We start from the raw sequence: 27064 nt of genomic DNA, 5'->3' as shown, positions 1-27064 counted from the left end.
TTTACTATGAATTTAGCACTTAAGATTTTGCATTGTACCTAGTCTGAACAAATGTAAGTTCCCAGAAGACAAAATATAAGGTTCTTGTGTGGGGAGTACAATAACCAGATATAAAAATTAAACAGCTAAATTAGAATGAGATTATGGCAAACTTTTGGCAGGCAAAAATATTATTAAATTAGTAACAAGACATAGGCGTGAGTGGTGAGGGTCTATACTAGGATGGCTGCAAGAAAAATGGCAAGTTCTAGGGATTATGGCCTGGACAAGCTCTGCAGACCCCTGAGCTTTGTAACATCACAGCTCTCCTCTCGGAACTCAAGGTCTAACTGGAAGAGAGGGTGCCTGGGAGCAGCCTTCTCCTGGCAGACACTCACTTTCGCCAGCTGCTCGCTGAGCCAACTTGGTTTGGATAGATAGGCTCATGTTGCAACCTTCCTTCCAAGAACACCCTGGGCCTCTGGCCACGTGGGCAGGAATAAATAGCCCGGGTAACATCCCGAAAGGTCGAATGTACCTCCGTGGTTATGGGCCCCTGCTCCTTTACACTGCTGGAGCGCACGGAACATCCTTTCGCTTTAGGTCGTCATCTTGCAGCTCCCTATACACATTGAGAGTAAAGTGTATCTTGAATCCTTAGAGCAGAAACGAGGTGGGTTGGGCAACTTTCCCCAAAGAAACCAAGGGTGATCTTTGCCCTTCGGCCGCCGACGATGACCGTGACCATGACCTTTCACCCACATTCCCGGCCTGCCCCGCGCCCAGCCCCCTATCTCTTCCCCCGCCCCCCTTTCACGTCGCGTGCCTCGCCGCGCTCCTCCCTCCCCTACCCCCTCCCAGCCCGCATCCCACGGCCAAGCCGCCATCCCGGCTCCCTCTCCACGCCGCCGCCAGCCCCTGGGGCCACGTCAGTTCCCCGCGGGCATCAGACCCCCTCCCACAGTCGCGAGGGCGTGAAAGGTCACCCAGTGAGCGTGCCTCCGCGGAGCCGCCGGCGCAGCCCCTCCCATCCTCTCCCTCCCATCCTTCGCCCTCCGCGCTGCCTCCCTGGCCCCGCCCCCTCCGCTGGCCCCGCCTCCGTCTGTCGCGGGGGGCGGGGCATCGCGTCCCGGTCTCCCGCGCCCCCGGAGCCCGACTCAGTCTCGGCTCAGCGCGCGGGGAGAAGGACCGAGCAGCCGTTCCGGGAGTCGTCATGGCAGCGATGTTCAGGCGCAGCTGCGGGGTGAGGGGGAGAGCGGGGCTGGGGAGGCTGGGGATTGGGGGGATTGGGGGGATTGGGGGGATTGGGGCGTGGGAAACCGGGGAGGGGGCGGGCAGGCAGGTGGGTGGGAAGCCGTGGTGAGGAAGGGCTCTGTCCCGGGCCGGGATCTGGACCCGGGCTCACCCCTACTATTAGGGTGGGACCGGATACATCCCAGGTTTTGACTTTCCATGTTCTCTGGCAGCTGCCCTACGGAGTCCACTTTTTTTTTTTTTTTTTTTAGAAGATCCTTTTTATTCCTCCGCTCTGGAACCCTTCACCTATTCCCCCCCCCCCCCTTCCGGGCTCCCCACCCTCTCCCGGGGAACCTGTCAGAGTTGGGCGGGCCTGTTTTTGCTGAACTGGCACGGTATCTCTTCCAGAAAAAACGTCATCTTGCAGCTCCCTATCCCAGCCCACGAAGGAAAGCTTTTTTCTGCAATTGATGTAGTAAACTAGACAATGCAGAATTCAGATAAGTCTTACCTTGAAGGCCTGCAAAGTCACGGGGAACGGGAAATGGATACCTGATATGTTTAATGCGCTTTGGGTTTTGCAATAAGGAGGAAGATTCTTCCATGTTACATACATTTTTTAAAAAAACAAAAAGAACCTACTGCAGAATTATTCTAGAAGTGTGCATGTTCTGTCTGTCACTAGATGCATTTTGCTATCTTTAATATTATTGATCTATTCACACAAGACTGCCATTAAAATGTCACTTATAGCTGAGTTAAGAAAGTTATGTTCCTGACCAGAGAAAGTAGCAGTGTTAGGATTTAGAATGATTCTAATGGATTGTTACTACACATTTGTCATTGCTGTATAGGTTAATTGCTTCTGAAGGCAGAAATTGGGGGGAGGGGGCGTTAAAATTAATTTTAGCTCTGACACCAGAAAAAAACAAAACAGATTTCTCAGTCACTCTAAGGAAGGATATATAGAAAAAAAAACATCCAGAAAACTTCAGCCTCTGTATCTCTTTTTTGACATTCCTGTAATGCTAAGACTCTTATATGCCTGAGAAATATACAGAAGTGTTTAATTATAGTGGTGCCATTATTGTAGAGTTGATGCTGGATTAAAGTTGCTCTCTTTTAGAGATTTGGAATTCTAATTGCTCTGGACAGAGAACCCAATGTGATAAAACCATATGGCACTATGCTTCCAAGACATCATCCTATTTTAATCATCTCAACAAATGATAAGTCCTTTTCAAACTCCATTTTCCATGTTTGAAAAGAAGTTACAAGAAGTTTGTAACCAATCCCAGGTCTCAAAAATGTTGTGGAATGTCAACTCAAACTCAACTTGAGTTTAGCAATTTTAAGTCCAAATAATACCCTATTCCTATATCTGATAACTAGTAAGCCACCTCACTAAATAATTATCATTAAATTACATAATTAACACGTCGACGTGCATTGTTCCCTGGCTGCATCTTCTTTTGTACTTTGTTTTATGTAAAATGTTTTCCAAAAAATCATATTTTTAATAAATTATTTTCAATCTAATATATCCTACTTAAAGTTTCTCATAAGACCACTTTACATTTTTTGGGGGATGTCTGACTGATGGCTTAGCCCCACTTCCCCCTGTAGAGTAGGCCTAAGCCATCAGTCAGACATCCTTAGCACTGCCGCAGAGGCAGAAAAGGCTCCTCACACCACAGCTGCACTCACAAGCCATGAGCCGGCTTCTGGCTAAACGGCACTCCCCCTATAGGCGCTCACTGACCACCAGGGAGCAGCTCCTGTGTTGAGAGTCTGCCCCCTGGTGGTCAGTGCACATCATAGCAACCGGTTGTTCCCCAGTTTGGTCAATTTGCATATTAGCCTTTTATTATATAGGATCAATCCTATTATATAGGATAGAAATCAAATTATCTCTGAACGCATAATAATCTGGCCACTCAGTGTGTGTGTGTGTGTGTGTGTGTGTGTGTGTGTGTGTGTGTATTTATATTAGAGGCCTGGTGCATGAATTCGTGCATGGGTGGGATCTGGCCAGCCTGGCCAGGGGGAGGGGACATGGGTGATTGGCCAGCCTACCTGTTAGTCGAACTCCTGGTCGAGGGGACAATTTGCATATTAGCCTTTTATTATATAGGATTATTATATAAAATGTACACTGAGTGGCCAGATTATTATGTGTTCAGAGATTATAATAATCTGGCCACTCAGTGTATAGTTAAAGGCACTCTGCTCTTGAGAGGGATCAAACAAGTTGTTGTACTCATAATTGTCAGTACTCTCTTATTTGATTAATGTTTAATTTAACCAATTTATTTTAATAAAATTGTTCTTTACAGGCCCTGAGAAGTCTTTCTCGCTTTGACTGGAGATCACAACATACAAAAGCTGCCCTAAAAAGTGAACCAGGATTTGGATTTAGTTTTGGTATATATGTTTTGTTCTGTCTTTTGACTTTGAACTTAAATTATTATGTATATGCAGATCTCTATATATGTATTTATCAGAAATATGCTTATTTAAAAAATCTTAGTAATGTCTGTCAATGAACAGAATGAATTACTATCCATTGATTGTCCACAGTTAGTCACACCCATTCTTACTGACCTCGTTTTTTCTTTAGCATACTTACCCTACCCATAGATCTGTTAGCAGCATACATATTTTCCTGCTCTTCTTTCTAAGGATGTAGCACAAAATAAATAATGGTTAGAGTGTCGTCTCCTGCATCAAAGGGTGGCAGGTTCAATTCTGGGTCAAGGCACATGCCCAGGGTGTAAATTTGATCACCTGTTGGGGGCGGGGGCGCGGGGGAAGGGAGAGATGCAAGAGGCAGTCTATCAATGTCTTTCCTGTGGATATGTTTACTAAATAAATAAATAAAATGAAGATCCCGGGCAAAACATTTGAAATAAAAACCCCCATCTTAGGCATCCTTTGTTTCCTAAAGTATTGCTTATTTCAAATTATTTCCTTTCCTCTAGTTAAAACACCCATTTTTTCAGTTCACTTGATCTCAGGAAATATTTGTAAAAGCTAGAAATGTTAACTATCTCCTTTGGCATAGATTTCTTTATATTGCACAGTGAAATCTTGATTAGTTAGAAAGTTCACTTGTAATCTTTTTTTTAGCATTATTTTATTGATTTTTTACAGAGAGGAAGGGAGAGAGATAGAGAGCTAGAAACGTCGATGAGAGAGAAACATCGACCAGCTGCCTCTTGCACACCCCCCACCGGGGATGTGCCCGCAACCAATGTACATGCCCTTGACCTGAATCGAACCCAGGACCTTTCAGTCCGCAGACCGACCAACGCTCTACAGCTGAGCCAAACCGGTTTCAGCCACTTGTAATCTTTTGACTTTCTGCTTAATCAAGGGTTAAAAATCTTCATTATTTGCATAAATTTCAACGTACTGATTCCATGGGGCTTTTTTACCTCAAGTCATTCCTATTTTAATGTTTTCTAAATAACTTTCCCTTAGAGTTCACTGAACAGCAGAAAGAATTTCAAGCCACTGCTCGTAAATTTGCCAGGGAGGAAATAATCCCAGTTGCTGCAGAATATGATAGAACTGGCGAGGTAGGTATCTCTCTGTTTGTTTCTATGTGTTAGATAGAGCTCTGCATCTCCCAGGCATGGCTGTGTGGCCTAATGTAGTAGGTATCCTGTAGGGTCCAGTGTCACAGCCTCCCTGTTCACCTGATCTGGACCCTGCAGGTGGCCCTCCAGCCTCTGCTGTAGCTGAGCCTTGGTTGCTATTGGCATGTCAGTGGGAAGGATTTACCCTTAGGCTGATTGGCGGCAATGATTGGTTGTGACCCCCATGGAGGATCAGCTGTGTAGGACCCCATTCCACAGAACGAGGCTTATTTCAGCGGGGCTCTGGTGCCCACTGTGGCCAACCCGTGAGTGTGTCACTTATGGAGGTAGTTGGCTGGTGCTTTGATGTGGCCTGAAGCTGTCCACAAGATATGCTGGCTCTGGTCTTCCCAGGAAGTGTAGGCTAAGGCCAGCCACCTCCACCCCCACCCCATGTTCCACCCAGTATGAGCTATAAAGTGATCTGCAGATGGCTGCTACTCATGCTGGGCTTGGAGGAGCCCAGGTGAGGCCAAGCTGCAAACCAGGCCTGATCCAAGGCCAGCTGCCACTAATGCCCAAAGGAATAGGGCTTGCAGAGGGCAGATGCAGTTTGAGAGATTTTTAGGAAAGTTTGAATCATGAACTGAAAAGCCACTGGAAATAGCTTGGGTGGGCCAAAAAGTAGGGTGCAGTGAAGTCTCAGGGTATCACCAGTGTGGGATGAACTGTGGTAGCCAAGTTAATGGAGACTCAGATATGGCACCCCCCTCTCAGCGCTGTTGGGGAAGGGCTCAAAAAAGGAACAATGGACTCTGTCAGCACTTCTGTCTGGAGAAAGCTGCCCCTCCAGCTTTTGCTCTTGTGTAAGACAATTCAGTGCCTCCCTGTGTGTCCCTGGTGCCTTTTGAGATGCTACCCAAGTGCTGGAGCTAGTAACTCTGTGTGCTAGCCCTTTAAAAGGTACTATCTGGGACTCCAGCAACCCTCCATCTCCCTCAGCACAATCCCTGCTGGTTTTTACAACGAGAAGTTATGGAGACTTCTTTTCCTGACACTGGAACCTGGACTGGGTAGCCTGTGGTACTTGGACCCCTTCAATCCTCTGGAGCAGGGGTCTTCAAACTACGGCCCGCGGGCCACATGCGGCCCGCAGAGGAGTCTGATCCGGCCCGCCAGGTTTTTTGGGCAGTGAGTGCAGCCGAGGTGTTACAGTAGGAATTAGTAGTTCATATAGTCCGGCCCTCCAGCTCTCTGAGGGACCGTAATCTGGCCCCCACTTTAAAAAGTTTGAGGACCCCTGCTCTGGAGGCACCTTCATAGCTGAGATACCCCTTCCAATTTTTTATCTGCTACACTTGGGTGTGAAACCAGCTCATTTTCTGTCTCTACCTCTCCTACCAATCTTGATGTGGTATCTTTAAATCCCTAGTTGTAGGGCTCCATTCTGCTAAATTTCAGGTGGTTCTGAATTATCTTTTTCTGTAGTTTAGCTGTAATTTTGATGTGATTGTAGGAGGATGCAAATACCACATTTACCTGCTCTGTCATGTTGACCAGAAGCCTCTATGCATTTTAGGGAGGGAAAAATCTTTTACATTTTTTTACAAGACTATATAATCAAATTATCTAGATTCTTAAATGTACATAGCTATTTTCTTTCATCCTTTTCTTTTTCTTTTAGTATCCTGTTCCCCTCATTAAAAGAGCCTGGGAACTTGGTTTAATGAATACACACATTCCAGAAAGTTGTGGTAAGCTTTCTTCACATTTTTAAATTCTAGAATGCATATAAGCAAGAAAAATTGTGAAACTCTACTCAGTCATTCATTTAAATACTTATTACCATTAAATGTTGGCTTTCTACCTTTGTCTCCCTGATCAGACTTCAGTACTGCTTGCTTCTAGAAGCCTTGTACTCAACACTTGAGAGGCATTATTCCTTCTTTATATTAGGTTCCAACCTAAACTTGATCCTAAACGTTGGTAAATTTTTCCTCCAGAATTGGTCAGTTTGTTGCATTTTAATTCTACCTTTGATTTTACATTTTATTAAGAGGTTTTTTTTTTCTGTGAGGTTTTCATTTCTTTTCTCAAATTTAAAGGATCAAAGTTTCAGCAGAATAGAATCAAGTTTTTATAGAAATTGAAACATGAAGACAAGTCTAGATTACAAATAGCAAGAGAATTTTTTTTGCAATTTTTAAAACTTACTTTAGAGAACTATAATTTGTTACTGTGCTAGCCTTAGCACATTCTTAGTTTCTTGGATTATAGATATTACTAGAGGCCTGATACACGAAATTCGTGCAAGGGATTTGGCCCTCGAAGCCCAGGCTTTGTCTGGAAGGTTGTTCAGCTGCCCAGTCTAATTAGCATATTACACTTTTATTGTTATAGATATTTGCAAACATGCTTTTAAAACTATTATATTAGGTGAACTATTTTAATTATTTCTGATTAGATCATATTGGAAGTAATTAAAATAATTCACCTTTATTTTAGATGAGAAGTACTACATATTATAATGGGCTTTTAAAATATTTTGATACTGTAGGAGGTCTTGGACTTGGAACTTTTGATTCTTGTTTAATTACTGAAGAATTGGCTTATGGATGTACAGGAGTTCAGACTGCTATTGAAGCAAATTCTTTGGGGGTAAGTTACTTAGAAAATTAATTGTGTAACTGAGCTGCTGTTAATGAGACAGTACTACTAGGTTAGATGAGTTGGTAGAGAACAGTTATCTTTTCAGAGGTACACAACATTCTGCAGTGAAGCCTGTATTTCTGATTCCAAAAACTTATCATTCTGACCTTGTCTCCAGTACTTGGAGTCCTGACTATCCTTGTGGGGAAACTATACACTTTGGCTGCTGTTCAGTGGCAAATCTTAGGTAAGGTCAAGGTCAAAATCCAGCATTTAGGAGAAGGATCTTGATGGCTTGCTGCCACTGCTCGCAATGCTGCCCCTCCAGTGAGCAATTTAGTGAGCAATTTTTAGGAGGCCTGATTATATATACCACGTTTTTTATCCTAAATTTAATTCTTTACTACATATCAAGTCCTATATAACTTAATTTTATGAAAATACTTAGATTAACAGTTATTTTCTCATTTTTGCTTTCCAACTTAGAGACAGAATAAAGGCCAGTTACTTATACTTACCCATTGTGGGGAACTAGTTCTTTATTTTAATTTGTAGTATTTCTGAATTTACATACCCAATAAAAATATATTATTTCTTTAATATCCCTTTTCTTTGATAGCAAATGCCTGTTATTATTGCCGGAAATGATCAACAAAAAAAAAAGTATTTGGGGAGGATGACTGAAGAGCCACTAATGTGTGTGAGTATGTACAGCTGCTGCTGAATGTCACTTTTAAAAAATGGAACAAGATTCAGTTTCTCCTTTTCAGTCTAGATGTATACTTTAGGCTTAGTACATTAAGACAGAAATTACCAACATATTTAGATAAAATGATATTTGTGGGATGCCAAGAAAGTGTCATAATAATTACTCTTGGTTATTTCTAGGTGGAAGGTATCTAGTTAGGATTATATCTTGAGATTTTGAGTGTCAGAAAAGTATCATAATAATCCCCTAGCTTATTTCCACTAAAGAAAAATCTACTCAATAGAGCACTCTGCAGTTCATGAACTGAGTGGCTATGTCGGAAGTTCAGATTGAATGTATGACAGTAGTGTTCGAACTAGTAGTCTTTTGAACTAATAAGAAATTAATGTAAATGAAAAGATAAAATTATTTGTCGAATGAGTAACTTGGAAAAAATATTTATAGATTAGCTAGAGGCTCAGTGCATGAATTCATGCACCAGTGGGGTCCCTCAGCCTGGTCTGCGGAATCTGACTGAAACAGGCTCTCCGATATCCCTTGAGGAGTTCTGGAGCGCAAGAGGGCACAGGCCAGTCCAAGGGACCCCACCAGTGCACAATCGGGGCCAATGAGAGACATAGGGTGGCTCTAGGGCATGTCCGGCCCATCTTGTTCATACCCAATCAGCTGGACCCCAGCAGTAAGCTGACCTACCAGTTCGAGTGTCTGACTCCTGATGGTCAGTGCACATCATAGCAAGAGGTTGAGCAGCCTTAGCATATCATTAACATATTATGCTTTGATTGACTAGCTGACCAACCGGACACTTAGCATATTAGCCTTTTATTAAATAGGATTCCTTGTGAGAGCTTTTATTAAATAGTATTCCTCAACAAATGTTTAAATTAGATATTTTTTAAAAAGCTATTTTTTTTATACATCTATACACACACATACTGACATTCTATTCTGAAGTATTCTAACAAGGATTTTTACTTATTTTTTTTATTAGTCAAATTTTAATCCAGGTTGTGATGTGATACTAAAATATAATAAATTGTTGCTAGACTTGAGCTAATTGTGAAAATTAATCTGAAAGAGTAGAAGGTAATATTTGAAAATAAATGTTTTTTATTAAGACACCTGTATTTTGGGCAAACTGCTTACTATAGACATTATGCATATTCCCTAGTTAATTGCTAATTTTTTTTTTTAACAAATGAGAGTTTATTAAAAGACTAATTCTTTTTTTTTTTTTTTTTCATTTTATTGATTTTTTTACAGAGAGGAAGGGAGAGAGATAGTTAGAAACATCGATGAGAGAGAAACATCAATCAGCTGCAGGGGATGTGCCTGCAACCAAGGTACATGCCCTTGACCAGAATCAAACCTGGGACCCTTGAGTCTGCAGGCCAACACTCTATCCAATGAGCCAAACCAGTTAGGGCTAATTCTTAATATTATCTAAGAATTGTGTGAAATATCTAGAGTCTTATTCTATAACATATAGAATATTAGAAAATGGTTAAAAGTAATAGAATATATATGCTTAGGAGAACCTGTCTTATTGCACTAATAAGGATATTTGTTATTATCTTATTAGATATATATAGGTATTTCTAGAATATTAGAATCTTTAAAAGCAGTTCAAGTATATAAAGCATTTTTTGGGCAGTTTTGTTAGATATTAATACCTTCAGTATATGAAAAAGTGCATTCACTATAGTCCCTAAGCTACTCTAACTTCTGAATTAATAAATGTTTAATATACATTTTATACTTTCTAGTGCATTATAGCAGTAGATCTACTCAAAATATGAAGCAAAGGGTAAAACAAAAATAGTAATTTATAATTATGTTAATTATATATTGCTATTTTATTATATAAATTTTAAATTTTGGTTAACTTACACTGAGATTGAGTTAATTGTTTAACTCCCAATAAATATTTATAAAATTATACTACATATAATGTGTTTTATTTAAAATTTTAAAAAATATTTTTACTATCTGTATATTTAAAAGCCTAACTGACCATTACGACCGAAGGACTGGAACAACTGGCTGACCAGTCACTATGAAGCGCACTGACCACCAGGGGGCACACACTCAATGCAGGAGCTGCCCCGGTGGTCAGTGTGCTCCCACGGCCAACCTCCTGCAGTCCCTCCTCCCGACCCCACTGGCCAGTCCCCCTGATTGGCCCTGACTGGCCAGGCCAGCCAACTTCCCATGGCCCCTCCCCCCACTGGCCAACCTCCTGCAGCCCCTCCTCTCAGCTGGCCTCCCCCCCACAATTGGCCTCAATTGCCAGCCAGGCCAAGGGACCCCACCCATACATGAATTCCTGCATTGGGCCTCTAGTTTTTTTTGTTTGTTTGTTTGTTTGTTTAATATATTTTATTGATTTTTTACAGAGAGGAGGAGAGAGGGATAGAGAGCTAGAAACATCAATGAGAGAGAAGCATCGACCAGCTGCCTCTTGCACACCCCCTACCGGGGATGTGCCCACAACCAATGTACATGCCCTTGACCGGAATGGAACCTGGGACCTTTCAGTCCGCAGACCGACGCTCTACCACTGAGCCAAACCGGTTTCGGCGGGCCTCTAGTTTTAATTATAAAAAGAGTATAGAAGATTTAGAAAGGTATGAAGAACCAAATCATCTATAATCTCTCAAATATGAAGTTAACTGATATAACTGTTTTACTATAGTCTCTATCAAATTTTTAATACATAGTAATGTATTTTTAACAATTGGGGTCATATTATATGTGCAGCTATATCCTTTATATGTCATGAACATTTTCTTATATTCTATTTCTTTTTAAATACTATGATATTTATTGCTGTATAATATGCCTATTGATATACTATACATTATTTCACTATTCCCTATTGGTGAATACTGTATTTTCCGGCGTATAAGACGACTTTTGAAACGAAAAAAAGTCAACCAAAAATCGGGGGCAAAAGACCAAAATTGCACAAAAATTACCTGCAGATCTTGACGGCAAAGTAAGTCTTTTCTTTGAAGTGGGGGGTAGTCTTATACAGCGAATATAGGCCTAAACCTATGTTTTAACTGTAAAATTAGGGGGTTGTCTTATATGCCAGAAAATACGGTATTTAAATTCCTTATATTTTTGCTTTTAAAAGTAATGTCATTTTAAAACTTGATACAGAAAAAATTTATATGTTTTGGGATTTAACTTTACAGTACAGATGTATTGTTCTTACATATTCATAAGACTTAATCTCTTATCTGATCATGTGGTCAGATATATTCTTTCTGAGAAAGTGAGTACAGAGATAAAGGGCAACACCATACCTAATTTTAATACTATCTATTTATTGCAAAAAATTTCCAAAAATAAAAACTGATTATATTATATATAAAATATTAAAGTAATTCATTAGAAACCATATATCTTTTTTAAAAATTGGGTAAATTTGTGCAAGAATGGGCCTTTCTTTCCCTGGCTGCTGGCACTGCCTTTGCTCCAGCCCAGAGCTGCCTTTCTCCTTCCCCCACTGCCCAGAGGCCCAGAGCCGCTGGGGTGTGCAGAACACCTGCATCGTTGCTGTGACGCAAGCTTCCCACCTCACCCCTGGCTGCTTGGCATCGGCATATGCAAATTAACCTTCCATCTTCGTTGGGTTAATTTGCATACTCACTCCTGATTGGCTGGTGGGTATTGCAAAGGCAAAATCAATTTGCATCTTACTCTTTCATTAGTGTAGATTTTTCTCATCTATTCATATAACATAGGTTCCATCACCTACTTAGTAATCACTGACTATATTCTGGAGCTAAATATAGTATTCTAGCATGGTCTGATGAGTACAGAGTAGGGTGGTTCTACACTCTTACTTCAGATACTTTATAAATATAGCTTGGCATTAGCACTGTTGATTTATTTAAAGTTTACTCCATTTAAATTACTGAATCAGTTTCCCATTGGTGTTAACTTTTGGTATATTCATTAAGTACCCTATTAACTCTAGTTTCAGCACTGTCATCTCCCTTGAGCTTCTCCCTTCAATATGCACTTGTCTGTTTAGACATTTGTTCTTGGCTAGACCTACATACCTTAAACGAAATGGATCCCAAACAAATTATTTTCTTCCTATTCTTTAGAACTGCTTCTCCTCTAGATTATCTCTAATTGTAATTGCCTAAACTAAAATATTGAGAGTCATCAGAACACCTTTAGCTCCCCAGCATCCTATTTAGTTGTCATGTCTGTGAATTTCACACACAGTTCTCAACTCTATCTTCTTTTCCCTGTCTTGCTTTTTTCTTACCTGTATTATTCTTCCTTCCCTGTATTATTTCAAAGCCTCCTAACTTATGTCCCTAAATTTAGTCTTATGTAGGTACATTCCAGACTCATTTCCTAACATTCCCTTTTATGCACAGAGTTTACATGTTATAGAACTCTGGTACTTTTGTATTTCACACACTGGGTAACCCTACCTCTTATTTTGGTATTATTGCACATGTTTTCACTCTACCTGAAATATACATTTCTCCTTTTCCCTACATGCAAAGAATTCCTTTTCTTTCATGAGTATTTAAGCATCACCTCTGGGAAGCTTTTCCTGACATGCTAAAGCTAAGCTAGTTTCTCAAGCCTGTTGCATCTGACTTTAATAGATGTATGATTACAGCCGAAACCTGTTTGGCTCAGTGGTAGAGCATTGGTCTGCAGACTGAAAGGTCCCAGGTTCGATTCCGGTCAAGGGCATGTACATATGTACATTGGTTGGGGGCACATCCCTGGTAGGGGGTGTGCAGGGGGCAGCTGGTCGATGTTTCTCTCTCATCAATATTTCTACCTCTCTATCCCTGTTCCTTCCTCTCTGTGGAAAATCAATAAAATATATTTAAAAAAAAATAGATGTATGATTACAATATAGCATTCATCCCTTCCTGTTACATTGTAAAAATCTTGAAGACAGGATGTCTTTCATCTCTGCTTTTTTCCCCATCTAGTTTTTAACTTGTACATCGTAGATACTGCTTATTATATGTTTGAATGAGAGAGTACATATGGAATTGAATTTAAGTTGGTTGAAGAAACCTAACATTTTAATTTTTAGTATGGTTTACTGGTAGCTTACATCAAGTTTAAATTATATATTCAATAATTTTACATTTGAGCAGTTTATTTGATTCTCCAAGAACATTTTATTTTTACATATTTTTAAATATTTAAAATATTGGCTTAAAACTACATTCCTGATTCTATGTTCATGATTTAATAATTAGCATTTAGTTTTTTCTCTTGTTTCCATATATTTTAGGCCTACTGTGTAACAGAACCTGGAGCAGGCTCTGATGTAGCCGGTATAAAGACCAAAGCAGAAAAGAAAGGAGATGAGTATATTATTAATGGTCAGAAGATGTGGATAACCAATGGAGGAAAAGCTAATTGGTATGTTGTTTAAAACATCTCTGTATACTGCTTCTTAATTAATTTAAATTCAGATTCTTCCCTCTATTTTTTCTTTTATTATGAAACCACCATGATTAAGTTTTATTCAAAGAACTATGGAAGGTTCATAAAAGATTATAAATAGTTCAGTGATTTTCAAAAACTATTCTTAAGCCCTGAACTATGTCTTTAAATTAACTCTGAGAAGTTTAGTTAGAAAAATAAAAATAAAACAAAAATATATGCTCTGTTTGAGTCTGATTAGGAAAGCTAGAACTCCCATCTATTTGCCTTACTATCTCCTCTCTCCATACCCTACACCATCACCTCCTTGAAACTGTCCCTTGAACATTAAGGAAGAAAGAAAACCATTAACAGCACATTTCTTTGATTTTGAGCAAGAAGCAATGGCAATCTGAAAACTCAGGTTATCTTTAAGAAAAGACAGTTTTACCGTTAATAAAATCTAAAAGATCTAAACATATAGTTTCAAAAATAATGACATGAAGTTCAACAAAGATCATAAAATCACTTGTATAAATCTAAAATGTTGAAGGAAAACATATTTGATAGTATTATTTGTGGGGGAAATTTAATAACTAACTATAGCTTTGGCCTGTGTGGCTCAGTTGGTTGAACGTCACCCTGTGCACTGGAAGGTCACTGGTTTAATTCTAGGTCAGGGCACATGCCCAGGTTGCGGGCTTAAGCCCTGGTCAGGGTACATGTGGAAGGTAGCCAGTCATTGTATCTCTGATCAATGTTTCCCTCTCCAATCAGTGTCTGTCTCTCTCTTCCTCTCTCTTTTTCTGTCTCTAAAATTAATGTAAAAAAAAAAAACAAAACATTTTTTAAAGTATCTATAGGTTCAGTACATTCAGCACTCTGATGTAGCTGCCTTTAAGCAAATAATATAGTTTCTTGCTAATGTAATAGAAGGATAGCATCAGCAAGAGGGTGGAAATAGTAATGATTCTGGCAACACATATTAAGACATGAATTGGAATAAATTCAGAATCAAGTATAAGTCCTGCATGAGGAGGAGCCTGCAAAACATGTCTTATAAAGAGTGAAGGAATTAGGTTCAGTTATTTTGGAAGACTTTTGAAAATTTTTAAACAATGTCATACAGAAAGAAGAGCAGTCTTGCACATTTGCTTCAGGAAGCCAGTTTAGAATTAATGAGTGAAAGTTAAAAAAATGTAGAATTCAGCTCAACACAAGGATAAACTTTCCAACAACAATGCTATCAAGTGTGTGTTAAGTTCTTTTTTTTTTTTTTTAAATATATTTTATTGATTTTTTACAGAGAGGAAGGGAGAGAGATAGAGAGCTAGAAACGTCGATGAGAGAGAAACATCGACCAGCTGCCTCTTGCACACCCCCTACCGGGGATGTGCCCGCAGCCAACATACATGCCCCTGACCGGAATCGAACCCGGGACCTTTCAGTCCGCAGACCGACGCTCTACCACTGAGCCAAACCGGTTTCGGCAAGTGTGTGTTAAGTTCTTACAGAAAATAATGTATTTACCCATCACTGCAAGTGTATAAGTAGAGACTTCTAGAACTAGGACTTTGGTGATTGGAATGATGAACTAAATGGCTATCTTTCCTCATTTGCAAAAAAAAAAAAAAATATATATATATATATATATATATATATATATATATATGTATGATTCAATATATCTGTGTGCTCTGGCAAGCATTAGTCCTGGGAATGAGCTTACCAAGAAACCATTTGTTTTATTTTAATCATCGCTATCAATCCCTTTAGGAAGGTGTAAAATAGTATGGATACCATTATCTTTAAGTAAGTCATCATAATATCAACAAGTAATTAAAAAGTAGAGAAACTTAAAAATTTAACAAGTTGAGTGAAATCTAACCAGGCAATTAGAAGTATTCATAATTTTAAGAACTCATTAAGTACAATTTCTTTTTTTAATTTATAGATTGATGTGAGATAGAGACATCATTTATTGTTCCATTTATTTATGCATCCATTGGTTGATTCTTTTTTTATAATTTTTAATCGATTTGAGAGAGAGGAAGGAGGGAGAGAGAGTGAGGGGGTGGGGGAATTGATGTGAGAGAGAAACATTGATCAGTTGCCTTCCACATGTGCCCTGTGTGGGAATTGAACCCATAACCTGCGTATGTACGCTGACCGGAAATCAAACCCGCCACCTTTTGGGTTATGGGATGAATCTCCAACCAACTGAGCCACACTTGCCAGGACAAGTACAACTCTTCACGTAGTAAGACAAACTAGGTAATATATGAAACTAGATATTTTATTTATTTATCACTATTACTAACTAAAACTATAGACAGTGATAGTCTATTAGTTTTAAAAGTAGAAAATAAATTTGTTTAAGGAATTTTTAGAAAATTCTCTCATACAAGAGGATTTAGAACATGGGTTACATGGATATTTGGATGTTTTTGCCTTTCTCCTATTTCATTTTTAACATCTTTTGGGGATAAATTCTTTTAGAGGAAAACCCAGCAAATATTAATGATAATTCAGCTTAAACACAAAACAAACAAACAAACAAAAAACCCACTGACTGCTGCATAAAGAAGACAATAGTCAGAACATTGAGGTCCCTGTCTCATATTATTCCTTTTCATGGGCAGTCCTATTTGCCTTCCTTTGCCAGATAGCTAGTCCCTTAAAGAATTAAACCAGCTTGGGGAAAGAAAAAGTACCAGTTCCAACATACACATACTTCCTTTTTACATTATCTTAATACAAGGAATTTTTACTTTCAAGTCACACTACTGAACATACTACCCTGTTTCCCCGAAAATAAGACAGTGTCTTATATTAATTTTTGCTAGGTCTTATTTTCAGGGGATGCCTTATTTTTCCATGAAGAAGAATATGGTACACATTTATTGTTAAATGAAAAGAAAGAAAATTTATTACCTGTATACGGTACGGTAGTATGGTAGTTGTCAACACAAACCAGGCAAACTGTGAATCCTACAGTATCAAGAATTTACTCATTTATTCAATGACAGTCATGTCATCATCTTCTGGAATATCATCATAACAATCCAATTCCTGAATTTCCTGGTGAATTTCTTGTGACTCTTTCTTTCAGAATCAGTGGACCAAATCTCTCATGTTTAGCCTAGGGGGGGGCCTTATTTTCGGGGGATGCCTTATATTTCACTCAGAAGGAAACCTGTAAGTAGGTCTTATTTCCGGAGGATGTCTTATTTTCAGGGAAACACGATAATTATGAAGTCGACTTGTCTTGAAATACTATCTTTGCCATACCATAAGTATGACTTTGACAAGACTTTAAACCTCTCTGATTCTTCATTTAGTTATCTGGAAGAGGGGGGTAATAGTATTGGGATTGTTGGGAAGATTAACTGAGATAGCAGTCACCATATATTATCTGCTAATGTCATTCTCTTTATCATCCTGTATGTATATATTAGGTATTTTTTATTGGCTCGTTCTAATCCGGATCCTAAGGCTTCTGCCAGTAAAGCCTTTACTGGATTTATTGTGGAAGCAGACACCCCAGGAATACAGATTGGAAGAAAGGTAAAGTGTATATCAGTGGTTAAAGCCTCAAAATTATTTTAACCATGAATTTCAAAATTACCACTTCAGTTTCCTTTATGAAGACATTTTATTTTTATTAAGTTGGAATAAAAATAAACATGTGTTTTGATGTTATCAGGTCAAATAGTCTATAAATTGCTGGAGATTTTAAGGTGAGAATAATTTTTTGAAGGAGTGGTATTTCATGGTGCCAGTCTGCGGAGAATGCTAATAACAGTTGTGAGGGATAATGAAGCAGGGATAATGTTATTTATAGGCCCTATCCAATAATGGAGTTTTAGATATTTCAAAAGTCTTTCCCACTCTTTTTCTTCCGCACAGCAAACTTTCAGGTAGGATAAGTGGCATAATGCCCATTTTATGGATTAAAAACAATGTGACATAAATTGATTACCCAAGGCCATACAACACTAACATAAAACTCTGTATGTGGTATCACTTATATGTGGAATCTGATGAACAAAATAAATTGATGAACAAAAAAGACCCAGAGACATTGAAGCATGTAACAGACTGACTTATTTCAGAGGGAAGGGATATGGCAGGAAGAGATTAACCAATAAACTTATATGCATAACCCATGAACACAAACAATAGTGCAGGAAAGGTCTGGGGAGGGTAAGCAAGCAGGGTGAAGGGGGTCAGGGAGGAGGGAGAAAGGGGCCATCTGTAATACTTTCAACAATAAAGATAATTTTTTTTAAAGATCTGTGTCTTGAGAAAAGTGTGGAAATAGCAAAGAGCCTTAAATGTGAGAAGGCAAGAAGAAATGTATTTAGATAAGAAAAGGTGCCCTGGCTGGTGTGGCTCAGTTAGTTTGAGTGTGTCCTGTACACCGAAAGGTGGCGGGTTCAATTCCTGGTCAGAGCACTTACCTAAGTTGCGTGTTCAGTCCCTGGTTGTGGGGTTGTGGCACATACTGGAAGCAACTAATCACTGTTTTTCTCTCTCTCCCTCTTATCTTCCTCTCTCCCTAAAAAACATATTCTATGTGAGGCTTTTAAAAATAAAAATAAAAAGACATATATCTCTGCTCTTGGGGAGCTTTCTTTCTAGAGAGAGAGAAATGATTATATTGTATGTAATTCAACCTCCTTAAATATTTTTTGAAATTGGATGATTTACAAAATGTTTTGTGTTTTAGAAATTATGTGGCTTGAGATGAGTCCAGAAAGCTTTTTGTTTTAAATATTCTGGTATTTGGGTTGATTCTTGGAAACAGGATAGAGTAAATACTGTTCATAAACAGTTTTCTCATATCTGAGTGAAGGTCTAAGGTACTAGAGTTTATTGACTAAAAAAAAAACACAACAAAATAAAGAGATTTTGGTTTATTTTTCTGTCAAACTATATGTTATTGTCACCATTTCTTCAAGCCTGGAAGCAGACTATTAATATTAAAGCAAGCAAATTAAAGAATTTATTTACAGCTCTATGTTCCCATAACTCATACTTCTCATTAAAAACAGATATTTTTTCCGTAAGGAGAAGGGTTACAATGTCTGCAGCTTCTCAAATAACTTAAATAGTACTTATAGTTACATACACACACCCAACACAGAAATAAAGCAAAACGTTGACAACTGGTGAATCCAGGTAAAGTGTATATAAGTATTCATTATACTACTACAGCTCTTCTGCTGATGTGAATACTTTCAAGATACAAAACTGAGGAAGTGTACCTACTCTGGCAGTTTCTTATAAAGTTAAATATGTACTTACTGTATGCCCAGCACTCCTAGGCATTTATCTAAAATAAATGAGCCGAAACCGGTTTAGCTCAGTGGTAGAGCGTAGGTCTGTGGACTGAAAGGTCCCAGGTTCGATTCCGGTCAGGGGCATGTACATTGGTTGTGGGCACATCCCCGGTAGGGGGTGTGCAGGAGGCGGCTGGTTGATGTTTCTCTCTCATCGACGTTTCTGGCTCTCTATTTCTCTCCCTTCCTCTCTGTAAAAAATCAATAAAATATATTTTTAAAAAAATGAAAACATGAATGCTTATAGCAGCTTAATTTATACTTGATAAAAAGTGTGGAGGGAGGAGGGTGTCCATCAACTAGTGAATGGATAATGGATATATAGTATATCCATACAGTGGAATATTAATCAGCAGTAAAAGAAATAGAACATGAATGAACCTCAAAAGCACTATAAAAAGTGAAAAGTCAGACACAGAAGGCTGACCTTGTTATTCCATTTACGTTCTAGAAAAGGATAAACTATGGACAGAAATCAGATCAGTGGTTGCTTGGAGCTGGATAGAGTAAGGTAATTGATTCAAAAGGGTTACAAAAGTTCAGCAAGCGTGGCTCAGTGATTGAGCACCAACCTATGAACCAAGAGGTCACAGTTCAATCACAGTTCTCACTCATCATTGATGTTTCTCTCTCTCTCTCTCTCCCTCTCTGAATTAAAAAAATATATATATATTTTTAAAGGGTTCAAGAGAACTTTTGGGAGTGCTGAAATATTCTATATCTTGACTGTGGTAGTGATTACATAAACACTTGTCAGAACTATTAGAAATATATATGCAAACACGGTGAGTTTTTCTATATGTAAAATCTAAATTAACCTAATTTTAAGAAATAGTTAATAGAAAACAGAAACTCAACTCTTATCCAGCATATTACTTTGCTAATAACTCTGTTAAGCTAAAATTAAACGTGCCAAGCCGAAACCAGTTTGGCTCAGTGGATAGAGCGTCGGCCTGTGGACTGAAGGGTCCCGGGTTCGATTCCAGTCAAGGACATGTACCTTGGTTGCGGGTACATCCCTGGTGGGTGGTGTGCAGGAGGCAGCTGGTTGATGATTCTCTCTCATTGATGTTTCTAGCTCTCTGTCCCTTTCTCTTTTTCTCTGTAAAAAATCAATAAAAATATATTTTTTTAATTTTTAAAATAAAAATAATAAAATAAAACGTGCCAAATTAGATTGTTTGATAAATGCTTTTCCTGACATTCACAGTAGAAGAGAGAAAAAAAAGATAGCTTTCAAACATATAATAAAATCTGTCTTTGTAGGTGATATACACACTTTAGACTAGTGTTTGTTTCAAAATTTATAAAACATTGTTTTGAACTAGGTAGGGGATTGACACTTATTTTTGTAATGGTTCAGATTGTAAATACTTTAGATTTTTTAGGGCTATGTGGTCTTTGTTATAACTACTCAATTCTGTCATTGTAGCAAGAAAGTATCCATAGGTAATTTGTAAATGAATAGGTATGATTATCTTCCAATAAAGCTTTCTTTACAAAGTAGGCATTGCAGGCCATAGATTGTTCACCCTTGTTTAAGACAGTTGCAGAAATCATAAAATAGTGATTAAAGCAAAAACTCATGCTAGCTCAAAAAAATGTTCCTTTAATATTTATTGTTTTTCATATAGGAATTAAATATGGGCCAGCGATGTTCAGATACAAGAGGAATTGTCTTTGAAGATGTAAAAGTGCCTAAAGAAAATGTTTTAATTGGTGAGGGAGCTGGTTTCAAAATTGCAATGGGAGCTTTTGATAAAACCAGACCTCCAGTAAGTAATGTAACTTGATCATCTTCATAGAATCTTTTATTCCATTGAGTAGTTTTATTTTAATATTGTATGCTTCATATATATATTTTTTCTAGTATCTGCTCTTATTAGATTTTTCTTTACTTTTTAGAATTCCACTCTCCTGCTGCCTGTTACAGAAATTATTTTAACAATTACAAAATTACTGTAGCTGCTGCTACATTTTACAGGGACAGTGCATACAATCATTCCTGCTGATATGTAGTCATTTCCTCTTACTTTACTCATTAGAAATATTTTCCCTAAGCAGCTCTCCTTCCTTAAACTGAAGGAATGATTTGTCTCTAGCAATGATCCTATGCCTCACAAATGCCTTCCATTAAGCTTAAACTTATTAGTAATATAAATTTAAATGCTGGTGTACCCCCAACACTCACATAATCTCTTTTTGCCTAAACTAGTTTATCTCTGTATAATCTTAATTTAGAATTTTAGGCAAGTAGCCATTATACTGTGTGTTTTAAAGACTATGTAATCTTTCTGCTTTGTAAAATGCTACAACACTAGGTAGCAGCTGGTGCTGTGGGACTAGCACAAAGAGCTCTGGATGAAGCTACCAAGTATGCCCTGGAGAGGAAAACTTTTGGCAAGCTGCTTGTAGAGGTAATTTTAACATTGTACCTGCTTTGTTCAAATGTAAATACATTCAATTTCATCTAAATATTTGACAATTGTCTTTTAAGTACAAACTATTGATAATTATCTTTTAGGTACAAATTATCTTTTAAATGCAAACTATTTCTTCTATGGTAGCAAGAAGATAATGTGATCTGTCAGGATGAGTTTCAAGAATGGATTTTCTTTATACTCTGCTACTATTGTAAGCTCAGGGAATTGAGAAGAAAGAGAATAGCCAGTATTTACTGAATGCCTATTATATATATGACACTGTGCTACACATTTTAAATAAATTGTCTCATTCTCCCAGTAGTACCCTTACAATCTCCATTTAAGATTGGGAAACTGCCGAAACGGGTTTGGCTCAGTGGTGGAGCATCGGTCTGCAGACTGAGGGGTCCCAGGTTCAATTCCAGTCAAGGGCATGTACATTGGTTGCGGGCACATCCCCGGTAGGGGGTGTGCAGGAGGCAGCTGGTCGATGTTTCTCTCTCATCGACATTTCTAGCTCTCTATCTCTCTCCCTTCCTCTCTGTAAAATATCAATAAAATATATTTTTTAAAAATAAAAATAAATAAATAAATAAAAGATTGGGAAACTGAGATTGAGAGAGATTCAATAATTTGTCCAAGATCACACAATTTAGATATCACAGATCCAGGACTCCATTTCATGCTCTTAACCCATGTTATTTTCACATCTTCTTATATAGGATTTACTCCCAAAATGAGAACTACAGACAGGGTTACAGAAACCAAAAGGAAAGAGAGTACTATGAACTGGGTAGACACATTACAGGCTTAGTTTAAACAGTTTATCAAATCATATGCTGAAAAGCAACTGAATGTGACTCATTGGAAATGTTGATTAAAACACACAAACTAGACACCACCTCAGATTTCTTTCATCAAAATCTCTCAAGAGGCCCTAGCCAGTTTGGCTCAGTGGATACAATATCGGTCTATGGACTGAGGGTCCTGGGTTTAAATCCAGAAAAGGGCACGTACCTTGGTTGCACGTTCCGCAGCCCTGGTTGAGGTATGTGTAGGAGGCAACCAATCAATGTGTCCCTCTCACATCAATGTTTCGCACTGTCTCTTGCTCTCCCTTCCACTCTCTCTAAAAATCAATGGATAAATATCCTTGAGTGAGGATTAACCAAAAAAGAAAAGAAAAAAAAAATCTCAAGAGAAGCATGGGCATCTTATACCAGGTTGCCAAGGCTATAATAAAATAAGGTCTAATATACACTCAGTGGCCAGATTATTATGATCTCTGAACACATAATAATCTGTCCACTCAGTGTATTTGTATCTCAGATGGGTACCAAAAGTATTCTAGACTTTTACTGGATAGCAACCACCTAGTTGCCCTGAGCTTTCTATCAGTCAGTGCAAAGAGGAAAATGATCGGGTGCACAATTTATAGTATCTTTAATATCAAATAAATGAGGTACTCAAGAGAAGTACACTGAGTGGCCAGATTATTATGTGTTCAGAGATCATAATAATCTGGCCATTCAGTATATATAGCCAGTGGGAATATAAATTGGTATTACTTTTATGAACCACATTTTGGTAAAATATATATAAAAAATACCTGCCTTTGGGCCCATGTTGCAATGGTTATTCTACAACTATATTTCATATGATACTTCCATATATGCAATGTGACACAAGTATAGGTTATTCATTATAGCATTGTGTAGAAATAACCAAATATAGAAACAATCAAAATGTTGATCATCCATACAGTGAAATACTTAGCAGCTATAAAAAAAAGTAAGAAATTCTTTATTTATTGATATAGAAAGCATTCGGATTTGTTGATTAAAAAAAGCAAAATGAAGAACCATCAACATGGTAGACTAGCATATGTGTTCCAGTAAAAAACGGAGACTACTGAAGTATTTGCTTTCAATATGTAATATCTCTGGATAGATTAAAAAACAAAACTGTTAACTGGTTACCTCCAGGAAGGGGAATTAAATGAGATGGGGGAGGGGAAGGATGATAGAAGAGGAAAACTAGAATTTTGATCTGGTGGATATATAGCCTATTAAAAATTAAAAGAAAAAACAGTGAAAACTGCTGCTCTGTCTGTGGAGTAGCTAATTCTATCTCACTTTCACTAATAAACACTCATTCACTATTAAAATAATAATAGTGAAAACTAAACCAAAAAATTAATAATAAAAACTTTAAAGAATCACTGGCTTAGAAGATAAAATTCAGACAAATAGAAGTAAGGGAGGATATTACTTTACTTCTTCCACATAGGAATTATTCAGATTGGTTAACAATGCCTCCTCTAAGACTTAATTACCATGGCAATATCAAGTAAGTTGTCACATTGTAGTGTGACTAAATATATGCTCTAAATATAGTAAATTGAAATTAAACAGCTCAGTGACTTGTTTTATTTTTTTGTGACGTTTGGTTTCTATTAACCCACACAGACATAGATTGTGTGGTTTTATAACAGTTTAGTCTTCAAAACCCATTTTGATGTTGCCTACTTCACAAAGCACCTTTCTAATCACCGTAGTATTTTTGTTTCTGAATGCTTGTGGGACTTCTTTTAATGTATATTATTTTAAAGTATATGTTCCATTCCATGTTCATTATAGAATAATTTATATGATACAATATAAATAAGCTTAAGAAACCTTATATATAATCCATTGTCCAGAGACAATTAGTGTAGACATTTTTCTTTATATTCTTTTTCCTTTTTCTTTTTTTTTAATATATATATATATATATATATATATATATATATATATATATATTTGATCTGAACAATAAAGGTTTATTAAATTTTTTAAAAAAAGACACAGGTCCAGGGCTGGAAGTGAGGAGGAAACAATGGGGTCCCCCCATAGGGGCATCGGGGCATGGACCTAGATTCTGCTGGCGGACTCCCAGCATGCACCTCTCCTGCTACCACCCCAAGTTCTCTTTTAATATATTTTTATTGATTTTTTACAGAGAGGAAGGGAGAGATATAGAGAGCTAGAAACGTCGATGAGAGAGAAACACCTACCTGCTGCCACTTGCACACCCCCTACCGAGGATGTGCCCGCAACCAACATACATGCCCCTGACCGGAATCGAACCTGGGACCTTTCAGTCCGCAGACCAACGCTCTACCACTGAGCCAAACCGGTTTTGGCTATATTCTCTTTTTCCATAAATATACTTCCCAAATCTGTAACTACCTATATTTTACACTGAGTGACCAGATTATTATAATCTCTGACCACATAATAATCTGGCCACTCAGTGTATATCTTATATAATAATCCTATATGATAAAAGGCTAATATGCAAATTGTCCCCTCAACCAGGAGTTCGACCAGCAGGCAGGCTGGCCAACTGCCCATGTCCCCTCCCCTTGGCCAGGATGGCCAGACCCCACTCTTGCACGAATTCATGCATCGGGCTTCTAATATATATACATGTATATACTGAGTAGCCAGATTATTATGAGTTCAGAGATCATAATAATCTGGCCACTCAGTGTATATTTGAATTTTTCACATCAATATATGGTGAACATATTTCCATCCTATAATGTATTTTGGCCATATAACTCATAGAACACTTACTATCTCTTAATGAAAGTATCTATCTTATGTCTGCTATTTGATTACGAACCTTTAGAAGAGGCATCTTTTATTTGTCCTTGTCACAGCACTCGCTTTCCCCTGTCAGCATCTGATGCACATTATTATTCACAATATGGAGCTGTTTTCTTTAAAAATCCCAGCAAACACTCAGGATACATATAATTTCTGTGGTATTTTTTCCGAAAATACATAACTTTCAGTCCTATGAAAACATCTAATAAACCCAAGATGAGGGACTTTCTAAAAAAAATAACCAATCATTATTCTCCAAAAGTGTCAACGTCATGAAAGACTGAAGAATTGTAACAGACTGGGAAAGACTAAGAAGAAATAACAACTAAATTCAATTGGAATTATACTTGGGATCCTTGAACAGGAAAAGGACATTAGTGGGAAAGTTGGCCAAATTTGAATGAAGTTTAACATATTAACTTGGTACAATATTATCAAATTAACTTCTTGATAAGTATACTATGGTTTTCTAATGTTAACATTGGAGGAAGCAGAGTATAACTTTTTAAGTGTAAACTTAGTTTAAAAAAATTTTTTTAATGCCAGGAGGAAAACATATATTAGTTAATAGATATTTTAAAACTTTTTCTTTTTAATTCTAGCACCAAGGAGTGTCATTTTTGCTGGCTGAAATGGCAATGAAAGTTGAACTAGCTAGATTAGGTTACCAGAGAGCCGCGTGGGAGGTTGATTCTGGTCGCCGAAATACCTATTATGCATCTATTGCAAAGGCATTTGCCGGAGATATCGCAAATCAGTTAGCTACTGATGCTGTGCAGATTTTCGGAGGCAATGGATTTAACACAGAATATCCAGTAGAAAAACTAATGAGGGATGCCAAGATCTATCAGGTAAGATTATAAATAATTTTTGTTGTTTTTTAGGAAAAGAATGTTTGTAGATGACAGTAGATTTTGATCATTTAGGAATTTTATGCCACTAGTAATAACAAGTGACATCATAGATGTTTGTAATCCGAACTAATTAACACAAATAAGAATATTACCTTTAAGTATATGCCTTAAGAGAAAGTATGTTGCCCAGCTAGTGTGGCTCATTCGTTGGAGAAATATTTAGCAACATCAAATGTTAGTGTTTCCAAATTTTTTTAAATGTTAATATTTGATTTTTAAGATAATTCCAAGATTTTGGTAAGTCACTTTTTATAATAATTTTAAGTAATTGTTACAAAATTAAATATTTTCATGGGTTTCACAAAATCAGGTTTTGGAATCATTATAGACCCTATATATGATTTTTAGTTGTGTACTAAAATAGAGCTTAAACTACTTTCCAAATACTGAGTAAATTGAAGTATTTATGTAATGAAGATATTTCACCTACATGTATATCTTTTTCTTGCAGATTTATGAAGGTACAGCACAAATTCAAAGGCTTATTATAGCCCGTGAACATATTGGCAAGTATAAAAATTAACAAGATCTCTGTACAAACATGACTAATTGTTGAGTAAATAGAACATAATCCAGTATTTAAGGTACAGAAAAAGAAAGGGCTTCAAATATGTACTCAACTAATCATATGCAACTGATTCTAATAGTAATTTTACCTTGTTTAACTTTATGACTTGCCTTTCCTCACATATTTTTGGTTTCATTAAATTATGTGTTGTCCTCAGTACCACTGTGCTTGATTTATATTAACCTTGAAAAATGCATTAGTTTTGTTATTTTGACTTCTTAAAATTAGAGTAACAGAAATTCCTTGGAATTTCAATATTTTTCCAATGACAGAATAGTGGGTTTATAAAAGTAGGATATTCTAAAATTTGCAATGAGAAACTTTTGTAGGATTTGGACGCCACCAAATAACTTGCCAGTGACTTTGTAGACCTAATGATATTGTATTAGAAGAGTTCATTTGCTAAAATTTGGAAAATATATGTTTTTAATTTTATACAGAGATAGTAAAAAAAAAAAATCGATGTTTATATTCTCCTATTATACAATAAACCAGAAGTTACTTAAAATTTTTGTTTAATTCTGGGCCCACATTTTCACTTGCCTTATTTAAAATAAATCAATAAAGTTTGCCTTAAGTTATT

The 27064-nt window shown here is 37.4% G+C and overlaps 1 protein-coding gene across 1 annotated transcript; it reads left to right on the top strand.

The window, feature by feature from the left end:
- The first annotated feature begins 839 nt into the window (after positions 1-839).
- Positions 840-27064, top strand: ACADM (acyl-CoA dehydrogenase medium chain). Its single transcript, XM_084873494.1, has 12 exons — positions 840-1222; positions 3552-3639; positions 4699-4796; positions 6481-6550; positions 7354-7454; positions 8065-8145; positions 13445-13575; positions 17037-17145; positions 20558-20698; positions 21245-21340; positions 25602-25850; positions 26365-27064. Exons 1-12 carry the CDS (start codon positions 1193-1195, stop codon positions 26434-26436), a joined length of 1266 nt encoding a protein of 421 aa, XP_084729620.1. The 5' UTR covers positions 840-1192; the 3' UTR covers positions 26437-27064.

This window comes from Pipistrellus hanaki (assembly GCF_964339955.1).
Source record: "Pipistrellus hanaki genome assembly, chromosome: 2".
Lineage (NCBI taxonomy): Eukaryota > Metazoa > Chordata > Mammalia > Chiroptera > Vespertilionidae > Pipistrellus > Pipistrellus hanaki.
The sequence above is the reverse complement of the archived record's forward strand: the minus strand, read 5'-3'. Positions and strand labels throughout refer to the sequence as shown.

Excerpts from the sequence above, each read along its gene's own strand:
- ACADM (XM_084873494.1), top strand. The coding sequence starts at position 1,193 with ATGGCAGCGATGTTCAGGCGCAGCTGCGGG. Across the intron at positions 6,551-7,353 it reads ACACATTCCAGAAAGTTGTG|GAGGTCTTGGACTTGGAACT; the intron begins GTAAGCTTTCTT and ends TTGATACTGTAG. Across the intron at positions 17,146-20,557 it reads GAATACAGATTGGAAGAAAG|GAATTAAATATGGGCCAGCG; the intron begins GTAAAGTGTATA and ends TTTTTCATATAG.